Raw genomic sequence first — 23,412 nt, 5'->3', positions numbered from 1 at the left:
ATTAACTGCAACAATCAACTATACCCTATATACCTTGATTGCTTAGTATTTCCTCAAAGAATACAAAGAGCCAATAATAAATTATTTCATGGGAATCAAATAATGCAGCACTTAACCCACACCTAAATAACACTTTTCCTCAAGATGAAATTGACGCTTTTGTCTCAAAATGCTTTAATTCAACACCAGTAATCTATACACTGCTTTTTCATGATCAAGTGCCTTCCAGGTAGCTTCTATAATTTCTTAAGTAGAATTTTAGTTTAATATATCTGCAGGGTGGTTTCTCTTTCTCAAAGAAGACACGTGGCTCTTGATGACTGAATGCTCATCCCCTTCTATCCAATGCAGCTATTCTTGGAAGGAAGTCTGTTAGATAAAATCAAGAGTGTACCCAGAGAGATGTTTGCAACCAGTCAAGGATTAAAAACCTTGCAGGAGGAGTGGGTGGGAATCAGGATCTCTGCAGATGTAACTGGAGAGGCAGCCCAAGAAAGACAATCAGAACAGACCTAGTGAAACCAAGGTAGATAATTTCTGGAGATAACACATGTATTTCTCATGTCAAGCCCATGTTTAATTATTTATTGACCAAATCAACAAATGCTGATTCATTGCGCACTTCTGACAGCCTCAGCACTGTGGGAAAGAAAAGCCAACTCCCTAATTTCAAAAGAAAAAGAAAAAAACACAATACACATCCCTTCTTCTTCCAGTCATGGTCATTCTGAGAGAACTCAGATTATGCTGCAAAGAAGTACTGTGTTAATCGGAGATGTGAAATTTTGTAAACTTAGTGTGACACAGATTTCTAACTGTAACAAAATAGATACTCTATTGCTGCATTGCCAATAGGTTGACTGGTTCACAATTATTTACCATTTCCAAAGCCCATTGTCCCTGAGAAATAAGCATCTTATCCCTTTCTTCTGTTGCAGAAGTTAAACAGAATAGATCAAATAACTTATCTCTGTGGCAGACGTCAAACTAGAAAATATAAATACTGTTGCCTTGCAGTGAGTATTGAATAGGTGCTGGCATTGAACAACTAAGCACATCCACAATGTTCCATTTGTCAGAGTCTGGGGAAACTGCTTTCTACTGATTTGCTACCCAATTTTTCCCTGACAGCAAAACAGTAAAGTGTTCAGAATGTACTAGCTGCCTTTTCATATGCCAGATTAGGTAAAACTGGGGTAGAAACTCCATCATTATTTTAGCAAGCGTGTGGAAGAGGCCATTGTGTTAAGCTGCACTGTGATTTATACACGCATAGAATGTGATATAAACACATATGTCAGGGTTTCAAGTAACACCCCCAACTAAAGAAGACTCCGAGGCTAACAATTCCTCAAAGATCCATTTTATTAGAGATGCATTATTGGCACATCTGGAAAACCCAAATCTGAAAGTTCCAGGGTTTTCCCCACCCAAAAGAAAGTCAAAGACCCATCCCCTGCACCCACATGTCTGTCACATGATCCAATCAATCCACTGTCTGAACTGGAGACAGCCCCCTGTCACTCCTATCCAGGTGCAGGCTGAACGTCCTTGACTCTCAGAGAAAGTAATGTTATTATGGCTATATATCGTCACCAACTCCTTGCAAATCCTGCCCTCCCGTTTTCCCAGGCACTAAATCTGGCGGTCCTGAAGCTCCAAAGAAAAGATGGCCTCCAGGGCTCACAACATCAATCCTATAGTATTAGCTCCCATTTTTCAGTAATTCAATCTGGAGCTTTAAGGTTAAGCATCTTATCTGAACACAGCCTCTATATTTCTAAGATTAGTTATTGATTAAAAGACAAAGAGTGGATGTTGTGCTAAGCTGAAATTTTTAAGTACGGTTTGTTGAATGAGCCGTAGTGGTCATACATACTAATAAAACATAATGGCTGGGCTCACACATCCTGCTAAGTCAACAAACAAACTATAGGTAGTCCTCAACTTACAACCACAATTGAGCCCAAAATTTATGTTGCTAAGAGAGGAATTTGTTAAGTGAGTTTTGCCCCATTTTATGAGGATTGGAAAAGAGGCCTGGAAAATAGCTGATGTAGTTCCCATATTCAAAAAAGGAAAAACTTAAATATGAGCCAGCAGTGTGCTGCAGCTGCCAAAAAAGCCAACACAGTTGTAGGCTGCATATACAGAGGGACAGAATCAAGATCACGTGAAGTGTTAATACCGCTTTATAATGTCTTGATAAGGCCACACTTGGAATACTGCATCCAATTTTGGTTATCACGATGTGAAAAAGATGTTGAGATTCTAGAAAGAGTGCAGAGAAGAGCAACAAAGATGATTAGGGGACTCGAAGATAAAACATATAAAGGGCAGTTGCTGGAACTGGATATGTCTAGTCTTATGAAAAGGACTAGGGGTGACATGATAGCAGTGTTCTGATATCTCAGGGGTTGCCACAAAGAAGGAGTCAAACTATTTTCCAAAGCACCTGAGAGTAGAACAAGAAGCAATGAGTGGAAACTAATCAAGGAGAGAAGCAACTTTCCTGACAGAACAATTACCGTACTTTTCGGAGTATAAGACGCACTCCCCCACCCCCACAAAAGAGGGTGGAAATATTGGTGTGTCTTATACAATGAATACAGCCATTTTTGGCCTCCTGAAACCCTGTCCCACACGTCCCGTTTTTGCCAAAAACAGACCTGTTTTTTTTTAAAAAAAACGGGATGTGCAGAGGGTTTGGGAGGCCTGCAGAATGCTCCTGGGGGGCGGGGAGAACAAAAACTATTTTTTTTCTTGTTTTCCTCTTTGAAATCTTGATGAGTCTTATACTCCGGTGTGTCTTATAGTCCAAAAGATACAGTAATTAGTGGAACAACTTGCCTCCAGAAGTTGTAAATGCTCCAACACTGGAAGTTTTAAAGAAGCAATTAAACATTTGTCTGAAGTGGTGTAGGGTTTCCTGCCTAAGCAGGGGGTTGGACTAGAAGACCTCCAAGGTCCCTTCTAATGTTATTCTATTCTTTTATTCTATTCTATTCTTTTCTTGCCACATTTGTAAAATGAATCACTGCAGTTGTTAAATTAGTAACCCGGTTGTGAAGTGAATCTGATTTCCTCATTGACTGTGTTTGTCAGAAGATTGCAAAAGGTGATTACAAGACCCAGGGACACTGCATCCATCATAAATATGAATCAGTGGTCAAGCATCCGAATGTAAATCATGTGATCATGGGAATGCCGCATCGCTTGTAAGTCTGAAAAATGGTCATAAGTCACTTTTTTCAGTGCCGTTGTCACTTTGAACAGTCACTAAGCAAATTGTTTATAAGTGGAGGACTACCTGTGCAGCAGCATACCAAATTACGTCTTAATATAAAATTAGCCTCTGAATACATCAATAATATAAAAGTATGCTTTGTCAAGGCCATGATATTCCCAATTGCAATATATGGCTGTAAAGCACAAGCATCAGAAAACATGAGTGAAGAAAAATTTGATGCCCTTGATTTATTGTGCTGGAAACAATGATTGAGAACATCTAGAATTGAGGGAAGAACAAGCAATTAGTTAATGGGTGAAATAAAATAAGAATGGGTGAAATAAAATAAGACTGATTACTGGAGGGACCTACTTGAACTAAAGTGTTGGAGAAGGATAAGGTTAGAGTGCAGCAAGATGCTGTGTTGTTGTGTGGGAGATTATTGTTCAGGCACCATGAGTTTTTATTGGGATTGTTGCAAGGGAAGGTTGCTGATTTTGTAGTCTTGTGAACTGCTCTGGGTTGTGATTACAATATGGGTGGCTGTATATGCCAAATAAATAAATCTTAGATACTTTAGATAGACGATCCTTGGAAGACACTAATGCTTGGAAAAATAGAAGAAACTCAGGAGGAAAAGGCTGACAGAGGAAAAGATGGCTAGATACCATGATAGATGAGACAAGCACAATCCTACAAGACCTCAGAGAAGTTACTCAGAAAGTCTTTGTGTCACAAAGAATCTGAAGCAACTGAACAACTGAACTGCAACAATTCACATGTTGGTTGAAGCTTAACCAGCAGGACATGATTCTCTCAGTCCTCAAGACAAAAAGCACCGGCAAGTAAGTGATGTTCTACAGCAGGGCTGTCAAACTCATGGCCTGCGGGCCGGATACATCATGCGCTGGCCATGCCCATGCCTGGTTTAGCGAAGGGGGAAAAGTCGCAATATGTCACATGACACCGCGAGTTTGACACCCGTGTTCTGTAGCAAATTTACGGTAAATCTAACTTTTCTCAGGACAGTTTTGCAGCCCAATCACAGAAAGTAATTTATATGAGCATAAGCTCATCAACTGAATTCAGGGAATCCAAACTTTTCAGGATAGGCTATGATTTCCCTATGCAAGCATTTGGATAGACGGAGAAACATTTGAACTACTAGAACATAGATGTGAAAAGCAATCACTGAGATCAACTACCTATTGTTTTATAAACCAGTGGAAAATTTACATATTTTTAAGAAACTAGATTATTGAATGGAAAAAAACCTTTATTTTTTGTGATATCAAACATCTGTCAAAAATTTCCCAAGTATAGTACTAGAAATCCAAAATTTCTAATTATAAGTCACTAGGTCCTAAAATACAATGGTAGACTGAATCTGTACTATATATACATGGTAAAAAAGTAACAGAATATAAGATAAAATGGATTTAGGTATCTATCTAAAAAACCAGAAAACCTTAAAGTAGAGATCCATGGTTTTTAAAATGTAACTATGCTAAGAAGTGAGGACAGCAGGAATTAAGTCCTCATTGAGGCAATACTCTATATTTATTAGTCTAATTAAATATTTGAAAATACTTGTACACTTTTAAGAGTTCCAAAAACTCTTTTAGATTTAAACCCATTCTGCATGAATAGCTTTCTGAAGTTTTTTAAATCATCAATTAACTTTGTAATATTTGTAAAATATTGCCTTGATATTGATTTTGGAACATTCACGTTGCGTATTTTAGATTTTATAGTTAGATTTTACATGTTGCATGTTTTAAATTTTACAGTTATGGTCAATATTTCAAAACAATTTCAGATACTGTATTTTACCATCTTACTTCAAGTGCAGATAAGATTTTACTGCTGAAGCAGAAAGAAATCTGCACAACTGAGTGCTTTATTGTGTAATCATCAAACTTCACTCCAAAGAAGTTAAGCAACTTTTCTCTCTTTTTTTCCTCCTACAACAAAAGTCATGAAATAACACTATAATATTTTGTGGCTCCTTTTGATACAGATTGTCTTTAGTCATTAGCTTTTGTTATACTCTTTGTTGGTAAGAGTTGCCACCTAGAGGAGAAAAATAGCAATGAAGACGTAAACGGAATCATTAACATGACATCAACCACTACTGTATGTGGGGGAAATAAATCTGGTTATATGTAGCAAGTTTAATAAGGCAACATATATTATTGTGGTAAAATCTGAAAATCTTTTATGGACTTTTCATTAAAAGAAAAAAAATGATTTATGGATTTAATGATTGAAACACACCATTAATCTTTAATTACATTTATGCCCGGAATGATTTCTTTAAAATTGTTAGGTTTATGTACCGCTTGTTTTGCCCAGAATAAAAAAAGAATGTATACTGATGAAAAAAGCAAGCATTTGAATTTATTTCAGGAAAGGAAGGCCCTTTTTTTGGCTTCCCTGTGGCACTCAGCACTAGCTTGCTGGTTTTCTTGTTTCATGCCTCCTTTGGAAAAGCTGGTCACAGATAGATTTTCAGATAATGATTTCCTCTGAGCTATTTTCATTTCATGGGAAAATTAAATGAGTACAGATAAGTTTTATTTTAAAATGAAATGTTCCTCTTTTTATTCAATGAATACAATTATGGCAGAAACTAAAAAAAAATAGAAAAATTATCTACAACAGAACAAAAGAGATAGAAGAAAAATGCTTGTATTATTAATCCCCCTCTTTTGATATAATTATCCCATCAGCTTCCAGGCACTAGCACAAAACTTCAACTGTATCATTTGAGTGGCCTTGGGAGATGATGTCCAACTGGGTATCATCAGCCAACTGATACACTACAAGCAAAAGCAACAAATGTCCTCTCTCAATAATTTAATGTGAACATTAAAAAGTAGAAGGAACAATTTATTTAGGAAAGGCTATTAACACTGGAGCAGTATCCCCAATCCTCAACTCCAGCACACAATCCAGAAGGATGCCATAATCAGTGATATCAAAGGATATGAAGACTAAGCAGGCTACACTCCTCCATCTAGGTTCTGGCAAAGGTTATCAGGCAACATGAACTACACAATTTCCATCCTATGTCCAGGCCTGATCCCAACTGAAAAAGGTCCAACTAAGGCTCTTTGTTTTGGATGCTCTGAAGTTGCTTCCCAGCAACCTTCTCTTTTTAGGGAATGTTGGAGACTGGTTGTCTAATATAATTGGATCAAGAAAGAGGGCACAACCTCTTTCAAGCCTGCAGGAAATAGTTCTCTGACTACTTACTGGATCCAGCTGTCTATACCATTCTCCAATCTTCCCCACAGACCTCCTAGAGTCAAAACTTTGGCAAATCTGTATGACTTTACCAGCAGAATATGTGTAAAACCATCACAGATACCAGATTATAGATTTAGTTGTGTCTCCCTACTTTGAAGAGTTTGCCACCCTAAAGGCGGCTATTGACTGGCAACCCATCCATATAATAAAGAAGGAAAAGTAGAGACACTTCACCTCCCTTACTATCATTACTCCCTCAAACCTGAGTTTGTACCCATGCTCTTCATTTCTTCTCTTCATCCACTGGGGCTCCAGGTATTGCTTCCGCTGCTTCATCTCCCAAAGACTGTCAGTAAACCAAGAAGCCAGCTCTGATCAGCAAACAAAGGCATCTAGGGAGCAACTGTCCTAAGAACCAGGGGCTATGTAGGCAATTGATGGAACTGCCCACTAGATTGCTGGGAAATTTCACAAGTGCCTGCTGAAATCTATTACATTTATAAGGTATCCATAAATTGTCTGGGATGGGCTATGTTAATAAGCTATGAAGGTGATGGGTGGCAGCTCATCTTCTTTAGACCAGGAATTGACTCAGCAGTACCTTCTTTAGGGTCCACATGTTAACAACATGTCAGTATGTACAGTTTACCTTAAATTCCATTTAAACACCCACAAGCCAGATGTTAAAAAAGCCAAGTCCAAAATCCTGTTAAGGCATAGCCATAGATCACAGCCTATATATATATCGTACAGCTGGATTCATGCAGCACACTAACTATACCACAGATTGAACATGGTCTGATGTACCCCAGCTGGTGTGCATTCGAGTGTGTGTGTGTGTGTGTGTGTGTGTGTGTGTGTGTGTGTGTGTATCACACACACACACACACATCTTCAGATCAATTTCACATCAAACCGGGGCGCTGAAAGGACAAAGCCAAGTAATACTGGCCCTTTTCCTTTTGCACTTCTGCAATCTGGCAAAATTTGTTCTCTTCCCCTGTTCCACACATACACACACACACACACACGGACGCGCGCGCGCCTCTTCACTCTATGGTTGGAAGACCTTCCTGGGTTAGAAGAGGAAAAAGGCTCCTCTGTTGTTCTGTCCATCCTCTCCACGCCGGGAGGACGCAACGTCTCGCTGACCCCTCGCTCTGCGTCTACAATGACGCTTTTCCCCAACCGAGCGAGGGTCGGCTCCACGGGGCCTCTCCGTTCTCACGCGAACATCTCTATGGTTATAGAGTCCCACAGGAAACAGGAAGCGCCGCGAGCCTTTCAGGGAGGCGAATCGGCTGAGGCGTTGAGGCCCGGCGGGTGTCATCGGGAAGATCGTTAGGCTGAGGGACAGAGTGGGGTCTCCATACCGAAGCCACTGCAGTAGCAACCGCCGCCGCCATGGCTACCATTCTGGACGAGTATGTGGCCTCGCTTTCCCACTCCACCTCCTCGCAGCAGAGTCGTGTGAACCTGGGCATCCCGCACACGGGTAGGAGAGGAGAAAAGGGCTCTGGCCGTCTTTATATCGCCCTTTTTTTCCCCCTTTTTTTGCTGGTGGGCTTACGGGCTTCCCCGCGAAATGGGCTCTGTGTTATCTTGGTGTGCAGCCGCGGTTGTCTCAGCCGAATTGTGTACCATGTCGGGCCTTTCCTGACACACCCACTCTCAGCGTTTCAGAAAGGGACGCATTTCACTAAAGGGGTTCGTTTTGACGTGCTTTGAAAGCAAATTTTGGGTTCTTCCGCTATTATTTTTTTTATTTTTATTTTTTTAAAAAAAAAAACGGATCACGAAGCTTCGGGCGGCATTTTTACACTTATTTCTCTGGGAATTAGCTCTGTCGAGCTGCTGCTGAGCGTCAGGGGGTGCTTCGAATTGCTCTTGCAGTCTTGAAAATTACGCAAAACTTGATGAAAGGTTTTATAAGATGCTGGCTTAAATAGCTCGTCCTGATTTAAAAGGTGACTGCAGGCAGGCTTAATTGCATCCCCAAATAAGTATCCGGTCACTTAACAAATTAAAAATCTGAAAGATACTATCTACTGTTTAAGTCTAGACCAGGGGTCAGCAACCTTAAACACTCAGCCATTTGGACCAGGGGTAGGTTCTAAATTATTTTACTACCGGTTTTGTGGGTGTGGCTTATTTTGTGGGCATGGCTTGATGGTCATGTGACAATTATTTAGGATTTAGCAGAGGTACTGGTCTACCTGGCTGTACCCATCTAACCATTCATTTTTGCAGGCACTGATCTACTCATGTATTTTTGCAGGCACCGGTCTACTCATTTGTTTTCTTTTAACACTGATCAGCTGTAGGGCGGCCCTTTGAAGCCCCATGGCAAGAGTTTAAACAGTTTTTTTTCCCTCTAGCCATCAGCTGGGACTCAGGAGGCAGCAATAGATTGCGGGTGGGGCCAAATAAAAGGTAAGAATAATGCGGGGGGGTGGGGGGGCAGAACCAGTTCGGTGATGTCATATTGTCACCGCTATCAGCTCGGCAGAACCGGGAAGCCTGTTTCCTGAGCGGCCACAAAACTAGCATATATAGTTGAATTAAAGATTCTGTTTTCTTCTGAAACTTTTCTTTTCATGGATTTATCCATGGTTGGCTTACCACAGGTCGAAAAGCTCAATAAATTGTGTGCTTGCGGGTGTCACACATTGGCAGTTGTGACATATATTTTGAGTGACGGAGCCACAGCAGAGGGATGAAAGAGCCACATGTGGCTCCAGAGCCGCAGGTTGCTGACTCCTGGTCTAGACCATTATACCATGGTTGCTCTACTTAGGATCTAAAGACTCGTTAATGTATCTGTGTGGCTTTAATGCATTCTATCCAACATTCTGGTGGTTTCCTGATACAGGGAAAGTCAATTTGAAAAACATAAAACACAGTATTTAACCACTAAGTATTTAACCAGGAATTTAAGTAGGAATCACTTATTTCTTTTATTTTTATTTATTTTTAAAATTTGTTTGCTGCTCATCTCTCCGCAAAGCTTATGCATTTATTTTCACAAAAACAACAAACTTATTAAAGCCCTTAAGTAAAAAAATATATTTACTTTCAATTCCGCTAGGTAGCATTAGTGAAGAACTGATACCCAAACAAAAAAGACTGCAGCATAATAACTTGAACATTTCGTTGGACCAAGAATTCAGTATCTTAGTTGCATGGACTTAATGGTGTTGCATATTCCAAATCAGTAGCCAGTGAAAAACAGTGCCAAGTTAATGCAGCAATGTGACACAGGGAGGAAAAAGTTAATAAAACCACAAGTAGGGTTGCTCAATAACTGTTTTGTTAATATGATTCATCTTGGTAGAAAAGATTATTTTTCTTTGGGGTGTATTTGTTAAATTATTGTTCCTATAGTTTAGAATTAACTAAGAATTGGAATTAATTTCTACAATCTTTTAAAAAAAATGTTATGGCTAAGCAATAATAAAAAAAATGCCCACAGTTGTTTGGATTGTGAACCTTTGCATATTTTTAGCTGCCTGCTATCTGCTGGCTTCTTTAAGTGTGCACAGTATATACATTATATTTCTTGAGGGCTTGCTTTCAGTTGGACTGCCTTTGTTGCATCCGTTCCATTTACTCTTTAGTTTTGAAGAAGCTTGCCTCTGAAAAGCAATGAAGGGTAAAGATTATGCTGTATGGCATATTGCTTTCTTAATTAAAAACGAGAGAGAGAAAGACAGAGAAACTTCAGAGAGGAAAAATATGCACATTTTGTTTGCATTGCTGTACAAAACTATTTTTTCAATTAACTTATTTTTAGATATTTAGTATATTAACATCATTACTTTGTTAACACTTTGGCATGAGCAACATTTGTTATAATCTATTCTTGATTGTCTGGGTTTTTTTTCTTGTTAACATAGGATATATATAAACACTCTCTATATAGTTTAAAATCAAATCAGAAGTATAATTTTTGGTCAGAAAATGAAGTGCTTAATACAGAGCTTCTTTTTGGTTGTGAATGGACTAAATGATTGTGTATGTTATTTTAATGTCCCTTAGCCTAGTGTTACTTTCTCCTGAGCAAACCGTTTAAGCTGTGTGGGGGCAATAGGATCTCAGCTTTGATCTTTAAATGTCCCAGACAAGATTGGTACAACTCCTTCCTGTCCTCTGTTCTATTTCCCACTCTCAGATGAGTTTCTCATCCTTTTCCTTCCTCAGCTTAGAACAGTATATGTTTGCTTATTTTTTAAAGAAAAATTATATCCTTGCTCTTTACCATTTTCTCATAGTGGTCTGCAGTGCAACATCTGGAGAATAACAGCTGGCACTAAAATGTAGTTGAAAACACTCAAAGAGATCCTGAGGCAGATGTAGAAGGCCAATGAATTCCATAGTCTGGCTCTTGTTTTGAAAAGGTTCATTCTGTTTCTCGGTCCTATTCAGGTCATTTCAGTAGTAGAGGCTTCCCTTGCTTCCTGTAGTATGTGGAATAATAGTCCTTCTGAAGCTATTAGGTAGTTTTAAAGGAGAGTAAATAGAGGTAGAGAATTTACAATCATTCATTTAGTGACCATTTGAAGATACAATGGCACTGAAAACGTAACTTAGGACCATTTTTTACACTTAAAATCATTGCAGCATCTCCATGGTCACATGATCAAAATTTGGATGCTTGGCAATTGCATGATGGTTGCAGTGTCCCAAGGTCATGTGATTACCTTTTGCAAAACGAAGTCAACAGAGAAGCCAGATTCATTTAAAAACCGTGTTACTAACTTAACTGCACTGATTCACTTAAGAAATGTGGCAAGAAAGGTCACATAAAAATGGGACAAAACTCACTTAACAACAGTTTTGTTTAGCAATGGAAATTTTGGGCTCAATTGTCATAAATCGAGCACTACCCATATGATAGTTGAAAAAAAGAAGAAATGGAGCCAACAACCTAACGTTTATGATACTTTACAGCTACACAGTTTCTTCCAATTCTTTAGTGTTTGTTTCACCCTTTTAAACAAACAAATATAATTAATGGGAAGTTGAAACTGTTCTATTTAAGGCAGTGTGCCCTTCTTCACATTAAAGAGTTGTTATTGAGGGCAGCCACTAGGTGGCTATATGATATGCCAGCAGGACCATTCTTAGGGAACTTCTCAAAAAAGAAGTGGCAGGAGACCAATTGCTTGGAAAAATGAAACAGTTTGCAAATGCTGAAACAGGGATTTCTTTCTGGTAAAATGAAAAACAAATTTATAGTACACAACTTTAATTGTAAAAAAAAAAAAAAGACTTGTGGTTTTTCTTGTTCTTCTGAATAAATATTACCAGTAAAATTTTCCCAGGCTCACAATTCTGCATAAAAGTCCCTTTCCAGTCCCAGTGAAACTGCTATTATTTTACCCACAAGTGGTTGTCCCTTTCTTATTACTTACCCTGTGGTATATTGGGCATATCCTTTTAGCAGACATTATTGAAAGGGTTTCCTTGTACTTTGTATATTTGTAAGAAATGTAAGCCTAGAAAAGTGGGCATATGTAAAGCCATATGTGGTCTCAAAGCTCTGATGCTATCTATTTGTACTTGACCACACATTCTGTTTTGTTTCATAAGGATTATGTTATGTTCCAGTTTGCTTGAACGCAGTGAGTTTCTCTCTGATCTTCAGAAGAAGAGATACTTGCTTTGGCAAAATTTTGGAAAAGACTAGACTTAAACTTTATAATACAGGTAGCCCTAGACCTACAATACTTCATTTAGTAACCGTTCAAAGTTACAATGGCATTGAAAAAAATGACTTATGACCATTTTTCACACTTAGGACCATTACAACAACCCCATGGTCACATGATCAAAATTCAGACTCGTTTATGACAGTTGAAGTGTCTTGGGGTCATGTGATCATCTTTTGTGGCCTTCTAACAAGCAAAGTCAATAAGGAAGCCAGATTCACTTAAGAACGGGATTACTATTTTAACAACTGCAGTGATTCACTTAACAAATGTGGCAAGAAAGATGATAAAATGGCACAAAATTCACTTAACAAATGTCCCACTTAGCAACAGAAATGTTGGGTTCAATTGTGGTCGTAAGTCAAGGGCTACCTGTACATGTTCTTTCTGCTTAATAAAATCTCAGTGGTACCCTGTACTAGGAAAGTGCAATATCATCTTATGGGTTGTGTCCCATGTCATGTCAAAAGTCATTGTAAAAGTATAAGTGGGGGCCATGATCAACTTTTGGAGCTATCCGGGTTGTTACAAGGTGGATGCCTTAATATTATATCTTAAGATTTAAGACATCTATTTTTTCCTCACTCCGTTCCCTATTATGCCAGAATTGAGGAAAAAATTTGGATCAAAATCAATCAGATAATAAAAGCAATAGCAACTAACTAGCATAAATGGAGGTTTCATTTTCTGGAATGAGGGAGGGAAAATCTTGTAAAATCTTAGGTTGTATTGCTGTTTGATTTTATTTTTTAAGAATTATTGATTTCTTTCTTGCTTTTAAGGATATGTAAATGCTCGCCTGGAAAAAGAAACACCAATTTTTAACAAACAGAGAATTGATTTCACACCTCCCAAGAAGATTAATAGTATGATTGTTTCATCTAACCAACTGTGTATGAGTCTTGGAAAAGACATAATATTTAGGTAAGCGCTACTTAGAGTTTATTTACATATTTAGAGACCTCAAAAGAAATTAGAACAGAATTGTCTGTGCTTTATTAAACATAAACAAATTAAAGCATTAAAAGGGTGGGGAAATCAAAATTTGCGATAATTGCAAGATTAGAGCCAGTTGCATCTTTGCATAATATTTGTTTTGTGAGAATAACCTTTCTCTAATTATCACATCATGAATATGATATATTTAAGGAGAGCCTTCCTTGCAGATCTTAAAAATAGGGCAGGCTGATATAGCTAGAGAAGTATTTTTTCAGATTTTGAATCTAAAGTCACTTAGGACTTTAAAAATAGCCATGGAGACTTTGAATTAGTTTGGAAAAAGTTGGAAACCAATGCAGAGTGTGTTCCATCAGTCTTAATATCATTCCATTTTGCTGCACCCATTGACATTATAGCAGATCCATTTTAATTCCCTCCCTCCCTCCTTGTGTTGACTCTTGGTGATTGGAGAAGTCCCTGCAGTTTTGTGCATAATCAGTCATAATACACTAGTTTATTTGAGCTCATTTGGAAGATTATCAAAAGCCTCTGCGGCATTAGTGACAAGAGTACTGTACATTCAGGTATATCTCCGGGTTTCATGCTTAAATAGAAATATATGTTGACCCAGGACAGTGCTTTATGCATCTCTGCCCTCTCCTTCAGACTATGTATACACTAAATAGACTGATATTTTTGTTTATTTCTTGTACCTTGCTGTTGCAAAATGTAGCTTGCATCCCACCCCACACTTGAAAAAAAAATACTGACTGTATTCTGGGAGTTAAAATCTTAAAATCTATAGCTGATATTTTCAGCAAAAAAAAGAACCCCCAAAAACAAATCAACTTGTACCCAGATAACGTTGGATATATCCTCTCTGCATCAGCCCCTGAAAAGCTTCTGCTAGTCAGGGTAGATTATACTGGGCTAGATTTTTAAAAATGGCCTAGTATTAAAATAATTTCAAATGTGAAAGACAACAGGAAGTTTTTTCCTGGTTTTATGGAAATGTTGAGATTGTCAGTTTTCATGACTGATTTCTGAGTTCTTCACGTTTTGAATAATTTTTTTAATCTTGTATGTTGTTATTTTACATTTGGGCTTTTGCAACATACTAAATTACACTAAAAAGAAAATGGATAGATTGTTATTCTCTGCATCTGGGGAATTCTGTAATTTTCTTCCTTATTGTGTAAACCAGATGGTCACATTTGACCATGACATTACTTATTTGAGCATAACATGTTATGCAAATACAGCAGTTGTATTAATCTGTGTTTAAGGTTAAGTTTATCCTGGAAAGAAAAGAAAAATAGGCCACTGGTTACCCATAGTGAAAATAATATTAAATGGACCACTAACTGCATGTACAAAAGTAAATACATATTTTTTATAATAACTTGCCCTCAGACCATAGTCTTTAATAGTCATCAAAATTACAGAAATTATACTGGAAAAGTGGACCCAATCACTCCTCCCCGGGGAAAGCATTTCCTAGCAGGGAGGTACATGAGTACCAGATGGTGAACTTCTGGTAATGGGGCACTTTCCAAAGGGCCTCCGTGGCTCATTCAGTTAACTAGGAAAACTAGCAAGACCTATCCCTCAGATAGGTTCTATGCGGTTTATTATTGCTATTAATAAAAAGTATTTGTGCCTCAATAAAATCATAGACCCTTGATTGTGGCTGTTCTTAGTCTCATGATGTTTGTTGAAGTGAGTGTAGATTTACAAAAAAGCAAAATCTATTTTTGAAAAAAATTGCATGAAACTGTCTTCATAAACTGTTTTATGACAGTGTTTTTATCTCTTTTCTTCCAATCTTTCAAATTTAATTTTCTCCCTTTTTATGTAGACTTGATGTAGCCAAGGCTGATGAGCCCAATCAGGTTGAACTTGGACGAAAAGATGAAGCCAATGTTTATAAGCTTTTCTTGGACCACACAGGTAAGAGGATAATAGGGATTGCAGAAGGCTATTTGATATTTTTGGTAAATAGCATAAATATTGTGTTCTGACTATTTGTGTTTTATCTCAGTATATTTTCTCTCAGAAAATCTACTGTTTTGTTTTCCTTATGGCTTTTTATAGATATTAAGCTATTGGAAACTGGATGTTGGCTAGCATAGATGAGCCTTTAAAACTATCCAACAGGACCCTGAAAAATATAATCCTGAATATTTTTGAATTATTTGGGGGCTGTGTAATCTTAAATTCATAGCCTTCCTCAAACATACAAGCTTCCCATTGGTCCTTCCTGTAATTCTAGATTAATTCCTTTTTATCCTCTTTCTCTATAGGTTCTCATCTTATCATTGCTCTGAATAGCAGTGAGTGTCTCTACTTGAATAGAAGTACTCAAAAGATACGGCTTCTTTCCCGTTGGAAAGGTCATTTGATTGAAAGTGTGGGTTGGAATAAAATTTTTGGCACAGAGATAAACACTGGCCCCATTTTGGTTGGAACATCACAAGGCCAAATATACGAGGCTGAGATTTCTGTCACTGAAGGCAGTCTCTTTAGTACTAATCCTGATCAATATTTCCGCCTGATTTATACCTTGGAGGAGGAAGCTGGTCCTGCCCCAGTCTGTTGCCTTGAAATAGAACGAGGAGTTGATGGGAAATGGTTTATCATTGCCACCACTCATAAGAGGCTTTTCCAGTTTGTTGGCAAGATTCCGGAAGGGTCAGAGCCTCAAGCCTTTGGCACCATATTTAGCATGCCTGAAGATCATTTGCCTGGATTTCGAGAGTTTCCAGCTAGTCTTGGCTACAGTGAAATTGCATTCTACACTCCCAAGCTTCGTTCTTCGCCCAGTGCTTTTGCTTGGATGATGGGTAATGGAGTCTTGTATGGTTCTCTGGATTACGGACGTCCTGATTCTGTTCTGAGTGATGAGCAAGTGTGGGAATATCCTTCTGATGTAGACATACTAGCCAATAAACCCATCTCCATAGTGCTCACCCAGTTTCATTTTCTGCTGCTTTTTCCTGATAGAGTGAAGGCTGTATGTACTTTAAATGGGCAAGTTGTCTTCCAGGACGTATTCCTAGAAAAGTTTGGCTCACTAAAGCGTATGATCAAAGATCCTGCATTTGGACAAATCTGGATTCACACCGAGAAAGTTGTGTTTCGGTATAACGTTCAGCGAGAATCCCGTGATGTGTGGAAGATGTACATGAATATCAACAAATTTGATTTGGCTAAAGAGTACTGTAAAGACCGCCCTGAGTGCCTAGATATTGTGCTGGCAAAAGAAGCAGAATACTGTTTCCAAAACAAGAGATATCTGGATAGTGCAAAGTGTTATGCAATGACCCAAAATTACTTTGAGGAGATTGCTCTTAAGTTTATTGAAGCTAAACAGGAAGAGGCACTGATGGAATTTTTGATAAAGAAACTGGCTAGCTTGAAGCAGTCTGAAACAACACAAATAACTCTGCTGACCACTTGGTTAACTGAACTATATTTAAATCGCTTGGGTGTGCTGGAAGGGGATGGGGCAAAGCAAGACCTCTATGAGAAAACCAAGGAGAAGTTCCGGAGTTTCTTGAGTAGCCCCAAAATCAAAGACTCCCTCCGCAACAATCGATCAACTATTCATGAGCTGTTGGCAAGTCATGGGGACACCGACCACATGGTATACTTTGCTGTCATAATGAATGATTATGAGCGAGTGATAGCCCATTACTGTCAACATGAAAATTATAACGAAGCATTAAAAGTCCTATCCAGAATCAAGAATGAGGAACTCTTTTACAAGTTTTCTCCAATCTTGATCCAGCATATGCCCAAGAAAGTGGTAGATGCTTGGATTGAAATGGGCAAGGACTTGGATGCCAAGAGGCTAATTCCTGCTCTTGTCACCTACAGTCAGAGTGGGAGTACCCAGCAGATCAATGAAGCCATTCGATACATGGAATTCTGTGTGAATGAGCTAGAAGAAACTCAGGAGGCCATTCACAATTATTTGTTGTCTCTCTATGCTTTGTGTCGGCCTGACTCATTACTGTCTTACTTGGAACATGCTGGAACCTTCGCTGACAGTATCCATTATGACCTGAAGTATGCACTTAGGCTTTGTGCAGAACATAGCCACCACCGAGCTTGTGTTCATGTTTATAAAGTTATGGAGATGTATGAAGAAGCTGTTGATCTAGCTTTACAGGTAAATATGCTTCTGTATAAATAACAGGTTGCCTTAATCTAATCATCTAAAAAGCTGAAACGGTAGGCAGGATCAAATGCTGACTGAAGACTAAGAATGAATTAGGAAAGTACTATTACATTTATTGATTAGAAAGTAAACACTATTAGAACAGATTCTCTAATATGAAAATTATCTTGCTGCACTAGATGAAGGCCTGTTTACAGATAGTTGTCGACCAACAACCACAATTGAACCCGGAATTCTGATAATAAGTCATTGTCATGTCACCGTATGACTGGACTTGATTTTATGACTGTTTTTACAATAGTCATTTAAGAATATTTTCCTCTTTTAATATAAGCTATACAATTCAATTGAAAAACAAAACCTTTAGGGGGAAAATTTAAAAAATACAATAGTGGGGTTGCATAAGTGTGCACTCCCTTTTAATACTTTGTTGAAGCACCTTTGATTTTATGACAGCATTCAACCTTCTAAGATAGGAGCCTACCAGTATGGCAACATCTTGCCTTGGGAATCTTCCTTGCAGATTTTCAATTTGATTCGGGTCTCTGGCTTGGCCATTCCAAAACTTTGATTTTCTGGTGTAGCCATTCTTGTTGATTTGGAGATGTGAAAAGTAAAATTCGTCTTCATGATCAGCCTTTTAACCAAGGTTTTGTTCCAAAATTGACTGCTATTTGGAACAGTCCATAATTCCCTTCACCTCCACTAAAGCCCCAGTTCCAGCTGAAGAAAAGCAGCCACAAAATATAATGCTGCCATCACCATGTTTCACTGTGATGGATATGGTGTACTTTTGGTGATGTGCAGTGTTGTACTTTTGGTGATGTGCAGTGTTGTTGGCTTTTTTCGCCAAACATACTTTTTGGAACTATTTTCCCACACACTTTTAGCACGCTTGATGTAGGTTTTTGCAAAATGTGGATATTAATTGATGGCAGGTGTGTACTGACTACTATCGACTATCAGCTTGAATGTGATTGGTTAATTCTGAACACAGCCATATCCCTCCTTATAAGAGGTGTGCATATTTGTGCAACCATACTGTATGTTTTTAAATTATTTTCCTCCTAAAAGATTTCAATTTATTTTTCAATTGAATTATAGAGCTTATAAGTTATATTGAAGGTAGAAAAAATTCTGAAGTGATTTATCTTGATCTGATTTTTTTACACCTCAAAAACCTGGCATTTTAACAGGGGTTTATAGATTTTCTATATCCACTGTAAATCTGAATCTAGCTCATCCAATGACAGAAAACAGCAAAAACATCACCAAACATGATCACATGACCGCAGGATGATGCAATCTTAAATACAAATTGGTTGCCAACTACCCAAAATGTAAACATGTGACTGTGAAAGTAGTGGGACAGTTGTAAGTTTGAGGATGGATCATAAATAACTTTTCTGAGGTTGCAGTAACTTCAGATAGTCATTAAACAACTGTTTGTAAATCAAGGACCTGTAGCCAACTTTATCTCAACAACAACTAACATTGTTCATGGGAAACTCATAAACAGATTGAAGGCACAGTTCAGGTTAGGAATTCCCCAGCAAAAAGGGATAGGATGGGATAAGGAGGAAAATGTTATTCTCCCACAATTTTAGGTTTGTTGCATCTTAGAATATCTGATCTCTAAAATGATCTGCCACTACTAAAAACATTATCCAGTATTGGCTGAAGATAATGACATATAGCTACAATATCTCTTCTTGTATCCCTGTGTTATTGCTTTCAACATTATCTCCCTCACACTTTTTCAACAGTGTGTTTTTATGATAGGAGATAGGATAACTGTTTGCTTTTCTCTCCCCCTCCCCTTCTTTCTGTTTTTTTTTTCCCTCTTTAAGGTGGATGTAGATATGGCAAAATCCTGTGCAGATCTTCCTGAAGAGGATGAAGAGTTGAGAAAAAAGCTGTGGCTGAAGATTGCTCGTCATGTTGTACAAGAAGAGAGGGATGTTAAGAAGGCCATGGCTTGCCTTTCTAGTTGCAATCTGCTGAAGATTGAAGATGTGTTGCCTTTCTTCCCAGACTTTGTCACCATCGATCATTTCAAGGAAGCTATCTGCAACTCTCTAGAGGCCTATAACAAGCACATAGAGGAGCTGAAGACAGAGATGGAGGAAGCCACCCAAAGTGCTGAAAGGATCAGGGACGACATTCAGGAGATGAGAAACAAATATGGCTCTGTTGAACCACAAGAAAAGTGTGCAGCGTGTGATTTTCCACTTCTAAACCGTCCTTTTTACCTTTTTCTTTGTGGCCACATGTTTCACTATGATTGTCTTCTACAGGCAGTTTACCCAAACTTGCCTGCCTATAAGCAAGCTAAGCTGGAAGACCTTCAAAAGAAGATGCTGGCTGCAAGCCAGCCTTCCAAATCCCATCACCGCCATAAGGATACAGCAGATACTCTTGGTCAAGGAAAAGGTCAGCCAAGTCGAGAACAGACAAAAGCTGATATAGATGATATTGTGGCAGCTGAATGTGTATATTGTGGTGACATAATGATCCGATCCATTGATAAGCCTTTCATTGATCCAGAGAGATATCAAGAAGAGATGCAGAGCTGGTTGTAGGATATGAGAATGAAGTTGCCTATGAAGCATGAAACTTGGTCGATATTCTCCCGGTATTCTAAATAGGTTTGAAAAAGCACTATATCCTGCTCTTTGTAAACTAATTGTGAAGAATCAGTTCACAATGACAATGGTCAGTGACAGTGATTGTTTTACTAAACTATTTGTCTAATATAAATTTAGAGACATTCGTACCTTAAATACTATATGGATTTTTGTGTTGAGAAACCAAATTAAAATAATTCTATGAATAATTAGAGGTGAGGATGCCCAGCTGCATAAGCTTACCCTGTTTTCATGCAAAGAGCTCACTTGGTTCTTATTAATAGATACACAAGGTCATGTCCAAATGTATTAATCTGTCAAGGGAATGGACCCTATTGGTAAATAGGAGAATTGGGGAATAATGGAAATGAGGAAGATAGTGCTTCAATGTGCAAAGAGAAGTCTACTCATATGACATTAGATAAAATTCATAAATGATAGAAATTATGCACGAGGTCCCATTTCTGACAACATCCCAATTGTATATTGATATGGCAAGGAAGCTTCCCAACATATAATTTTCAGTCAAAGCACGCACAAATACTATATTTTGATTATTGTCCATTGAAATTATCTTATACTTTTTCTGGGTTTCCTTGAAAATTTAGTTGGGTAGCTGCAAGCTGTTGTTTGCATAACCTACAGCACTATGATTGAAAGCATTCCATGTTTTCACTTGATATTTTCTATTGCATTGTCATTATTGTCATTGTTACTGCCATCTGCATATTTATCTGAATTTGTGGCATTTAGACAAAAAATATTAGGATCCTACATGCCATGAGCTGTAAACTTTGCAAATGGTTCAGATAATTTATGATTAAACCGGAACATTTAGTTAGAAGAATGAATGAAGGTTTGGAGCTAAAAGTTGATTCATCTCTCTTTTAAGGAGTGTGATGTACAATGTACAAGAGATTTAGGTAACAGGGAATGCAAGCTAAAGAGTAGTTAAGAGGGACTTTGTATCTAAAAACCACATTTTCTGTGAGCACTGGTTTCAAATTACCGTGACTAACATCACATAATTGTATCAAAAGATTTGTCTGCTAAAACACCTTTAATGACTATGGATTTGTAATTAATTATGCTTTTTGTGTTTAGCTGCCTATTAAAGAGTCCTGAAATTATTGTCTAATGACTTTCTATTTTGTACTTTGTTCTTGCTTTTTCGCCATTTCTGCTTTGAGATTGCTAATAGAGTCTAGTATTGTAAATTGTGGTGTTAATGTGTCAACCAAGTGGTGGATTTCAACAACCCATGGTGAAAACTACCACATAGCATGATGTATGAACATACATGTTCTTACATAGCTCACAGTCTAGCTAAGACTACTCCACTTCTTTTTTTGCTTGAATATCTGGTTTCCTCAGAGAAGTTGTTTTCTGGTAAAGCATAAACTGAAAGTTTGCACTTCTACACTAAATCAGTTCTGGCTTGTAAGATTTGTAAGTTTGTAAGATTAAATTCTGTCTCTCTTAAAAATTGCTGTGTCAGGGGATAAAATATGAGTAGCTGTACTGTATTATTTGCAGATGAATCACTGAAGAATCACTTATTGCTGCAATGTTAGTGTATAACACTAGAATATAAGCTAGCTTCTTGTTGGCTCTATGTGATCACTTCTGATAAACAATTTCTGGCCAATGTTTTATTTTGAGTTTTTATTGCTTAATCTCTTGTATTTTTATATGAATGCTACTTGTACAGATACAAATTACTAGACCATTTATTACTAAATTTGTGGTATATTAAAGTAGAATGTGATTGATACCTAAGAAAGACACCTTTGTTTAATGGCAGCCCAACACTCATGGAGCCAAATTAGGAACAAATGGGATATTTAGGAAAGCTGCAAGGCAGAAACCTTTTATGAATTGTACTTCTGATGTTTGCGACAACTAAATTCCCTGTCGTATTTGAGTCTGAGAACAAAGTAGTTGACCATATTTACTATTTAAAGCAACATAAACTGTTTAATATAATTTTAAAGGATAAATTGGCAATAACTTATTAAATATTATTATACAACAAACAGAAATATATAACAGGTTTTTATTATGTCATATATGATACAATAATTGAAACCGTTTTGGAACAAAAATAAGGTTCATGTGGCTGCTGCTCATGCATTTATCCTGAAGCCCTTAACTTAGAATATAGAATAACAGAGTTGGAAGGGACCTTGGAGGTCTTCTAGTCCAACCCCCTGCTTAGGCAGGAAACAAACTTCTTATAGTATAGATTATACCCATTTAGTGACTGCCTCATTTAGTAACTTCACAGTTAGAATGGTGTTGATAACATAACTTCATGACCTTTTATAAGCTTAGCAGGTCTGCAAAGCAAAGCAAAGTTGAAGTAAGATCATAAGCCCAGTCACGGTTTCACATAGCAATTGCTTCACTTAATGACCAATTTGCTGGTCCCGATTGTGGTTACTAAATGAAGACTACCTGTACCACATTGAACAAGGAATAAAAAGAATAAAATCAGCCTTAGCCATTAGGGGTCACTGTTTTCTTTAAGACTGTTTTCTTTAAGACCGTTTATTCTTGATAACAACACACCCCGTTTTATATGCTTCATTTGCATGCAAAATATTCACATGTGGAATCATATGAACTTAAGTTTCAGTAACGTTTCCAATAGGGAAGAACAAGTATGACCCTTGATAAATGTAGGCAATATTTACCTACATTGACTCACAGCTTATTTCAAAGTGACATTTATGTGTGACCTTCGAGGTAAAATAAGATGAACTTTCCCTCAAGCTCAGACCGTGGTGACTTGATGGGTTTGTCCATGCACACTTGGTGGCAATACCAATAAAATAAACTACTAAGTGACTGCAATGTGTATATCTTGGGAGTGCTTATGCTCGCTGTTGATTTCAGTTCATAATGGGAAGAAGTGATCATTTAAAGCCAAAAAAACCTCCATGGTCAGTTTATGTATTCGGAAGTTTCATGATAATGTTAATTACAAGTAACTTAACACTCAGTGCTTTGTTCATTCTTTTCCTGTTCATTCAGCCCACTGCCGTTTCTCATTTCAAACACTCGAAAGATACTGTGACACCTGAGCAAAGGTGTTGGTATAGTTTATCAGCTTATATAGGATCTCTGTCCCTCTTTAATTACCTTCTCTAAAAACACTGAACTCGACTGTCAATCTAAGTCTGAAGATGGTGCCCAGTGCAGATATTTTTTACCACTGTTGTCGTAACAGGCTTGCTGCTGAACACAGGACTATATAGCAGAACTTACCACTTTAGCTGCATTAAAAAGAAAAGGGATAGCATTACACCCTCCTCATTCCGCTGTTTAGTCCCAAAGTACATATAAAATGACCTGTCTGAGCACCAGTCCTGTTTCTGACCTTGCCTTCAGCTGTGTTTCTGCCTGCCAGATGTTCTCCCCGCTTCCTCTCTGCTGCTTTGTTGGAAGCAGGCGAACCAGCCGACCATT

At 37.9% G+C, this 23,412-nt stretch overlaps 1 protein-coding gene across 1 annotated transcript; it reads left to right on the top strand.

Annotated features, from left to right (window-relative positions):
• Window positions 1-7,780: 7,780 nt before the first annotated feature.
• Window positions 7,781-21,589, top strand: VPS18 (VPS18 core subunit of CORVET and HOPS complexes). Its single transcript, XM_070940033.1, has 5 exons — window positions 7,781-7,976; window positions 12,975-13,116; window positions 14,990-15,081; window positions 15,435-17,305; window positions 19,165-21,589. Exons 1-5 carry the CDS (start codon window positions 7,886-7,888, stop codon window positions 19,894-19,896), a joined length of 2,928 nt encoding a protein of 975 aa, XP_070796134.1. The 5' UTR covers window positions 7,781-7,885; the 3' UTR covers window positions 19,897-21,589.
• The last annotated feature ends 1,823 nt before the right edge of the window (window positions 21,590-23,412 follow it).

Source organism: Pituophis catenifer, unplaced genomic scaffold (genome assembly GCF_029215685.1).
Source record: "Pituophis catenifer annectens isolate HBS135680 unplaced genomic scaffold, rPitCat1.0.hap2 SCAF_1, whole genome shotgun sequence".
NCBI lineage: Eukaryota > Metazoa > Chordata > Lepidosauria > Squamata > Colubridae > Pituophis > Pituophis catenifer.
This window is presented reverse-complemented; position numbering and strand designations above follow the sequence as displayed.

What these genes read in the sequence shown, in the direction of transcription:
- VPS18 (XM_070940033.1), top strand. Translation starts at nt 7,886, where the DNA reads ATGGCTACCATTCTGGACGAGTATGTGGCCTCGCTTTCCCACTCCACC. An exon ending in GGAAAAGACATAATATTTAG is followed by an intron (nt 13,117 to 14,989) that starts GTAAGCGCTACT and finishes CTTTTTATGTAG; the next exon opens with ACTTGATGTAGCCAAGGCTG. An exon ending in GCTTTTCTTGGACCACACAG is followed by an intron (nt 15,082 to 15,434) that starts GTAAGAGGATAA and finishes CTTTCTCTATAG; the next exon opens with GTTCTCATCTTATCATTGCT.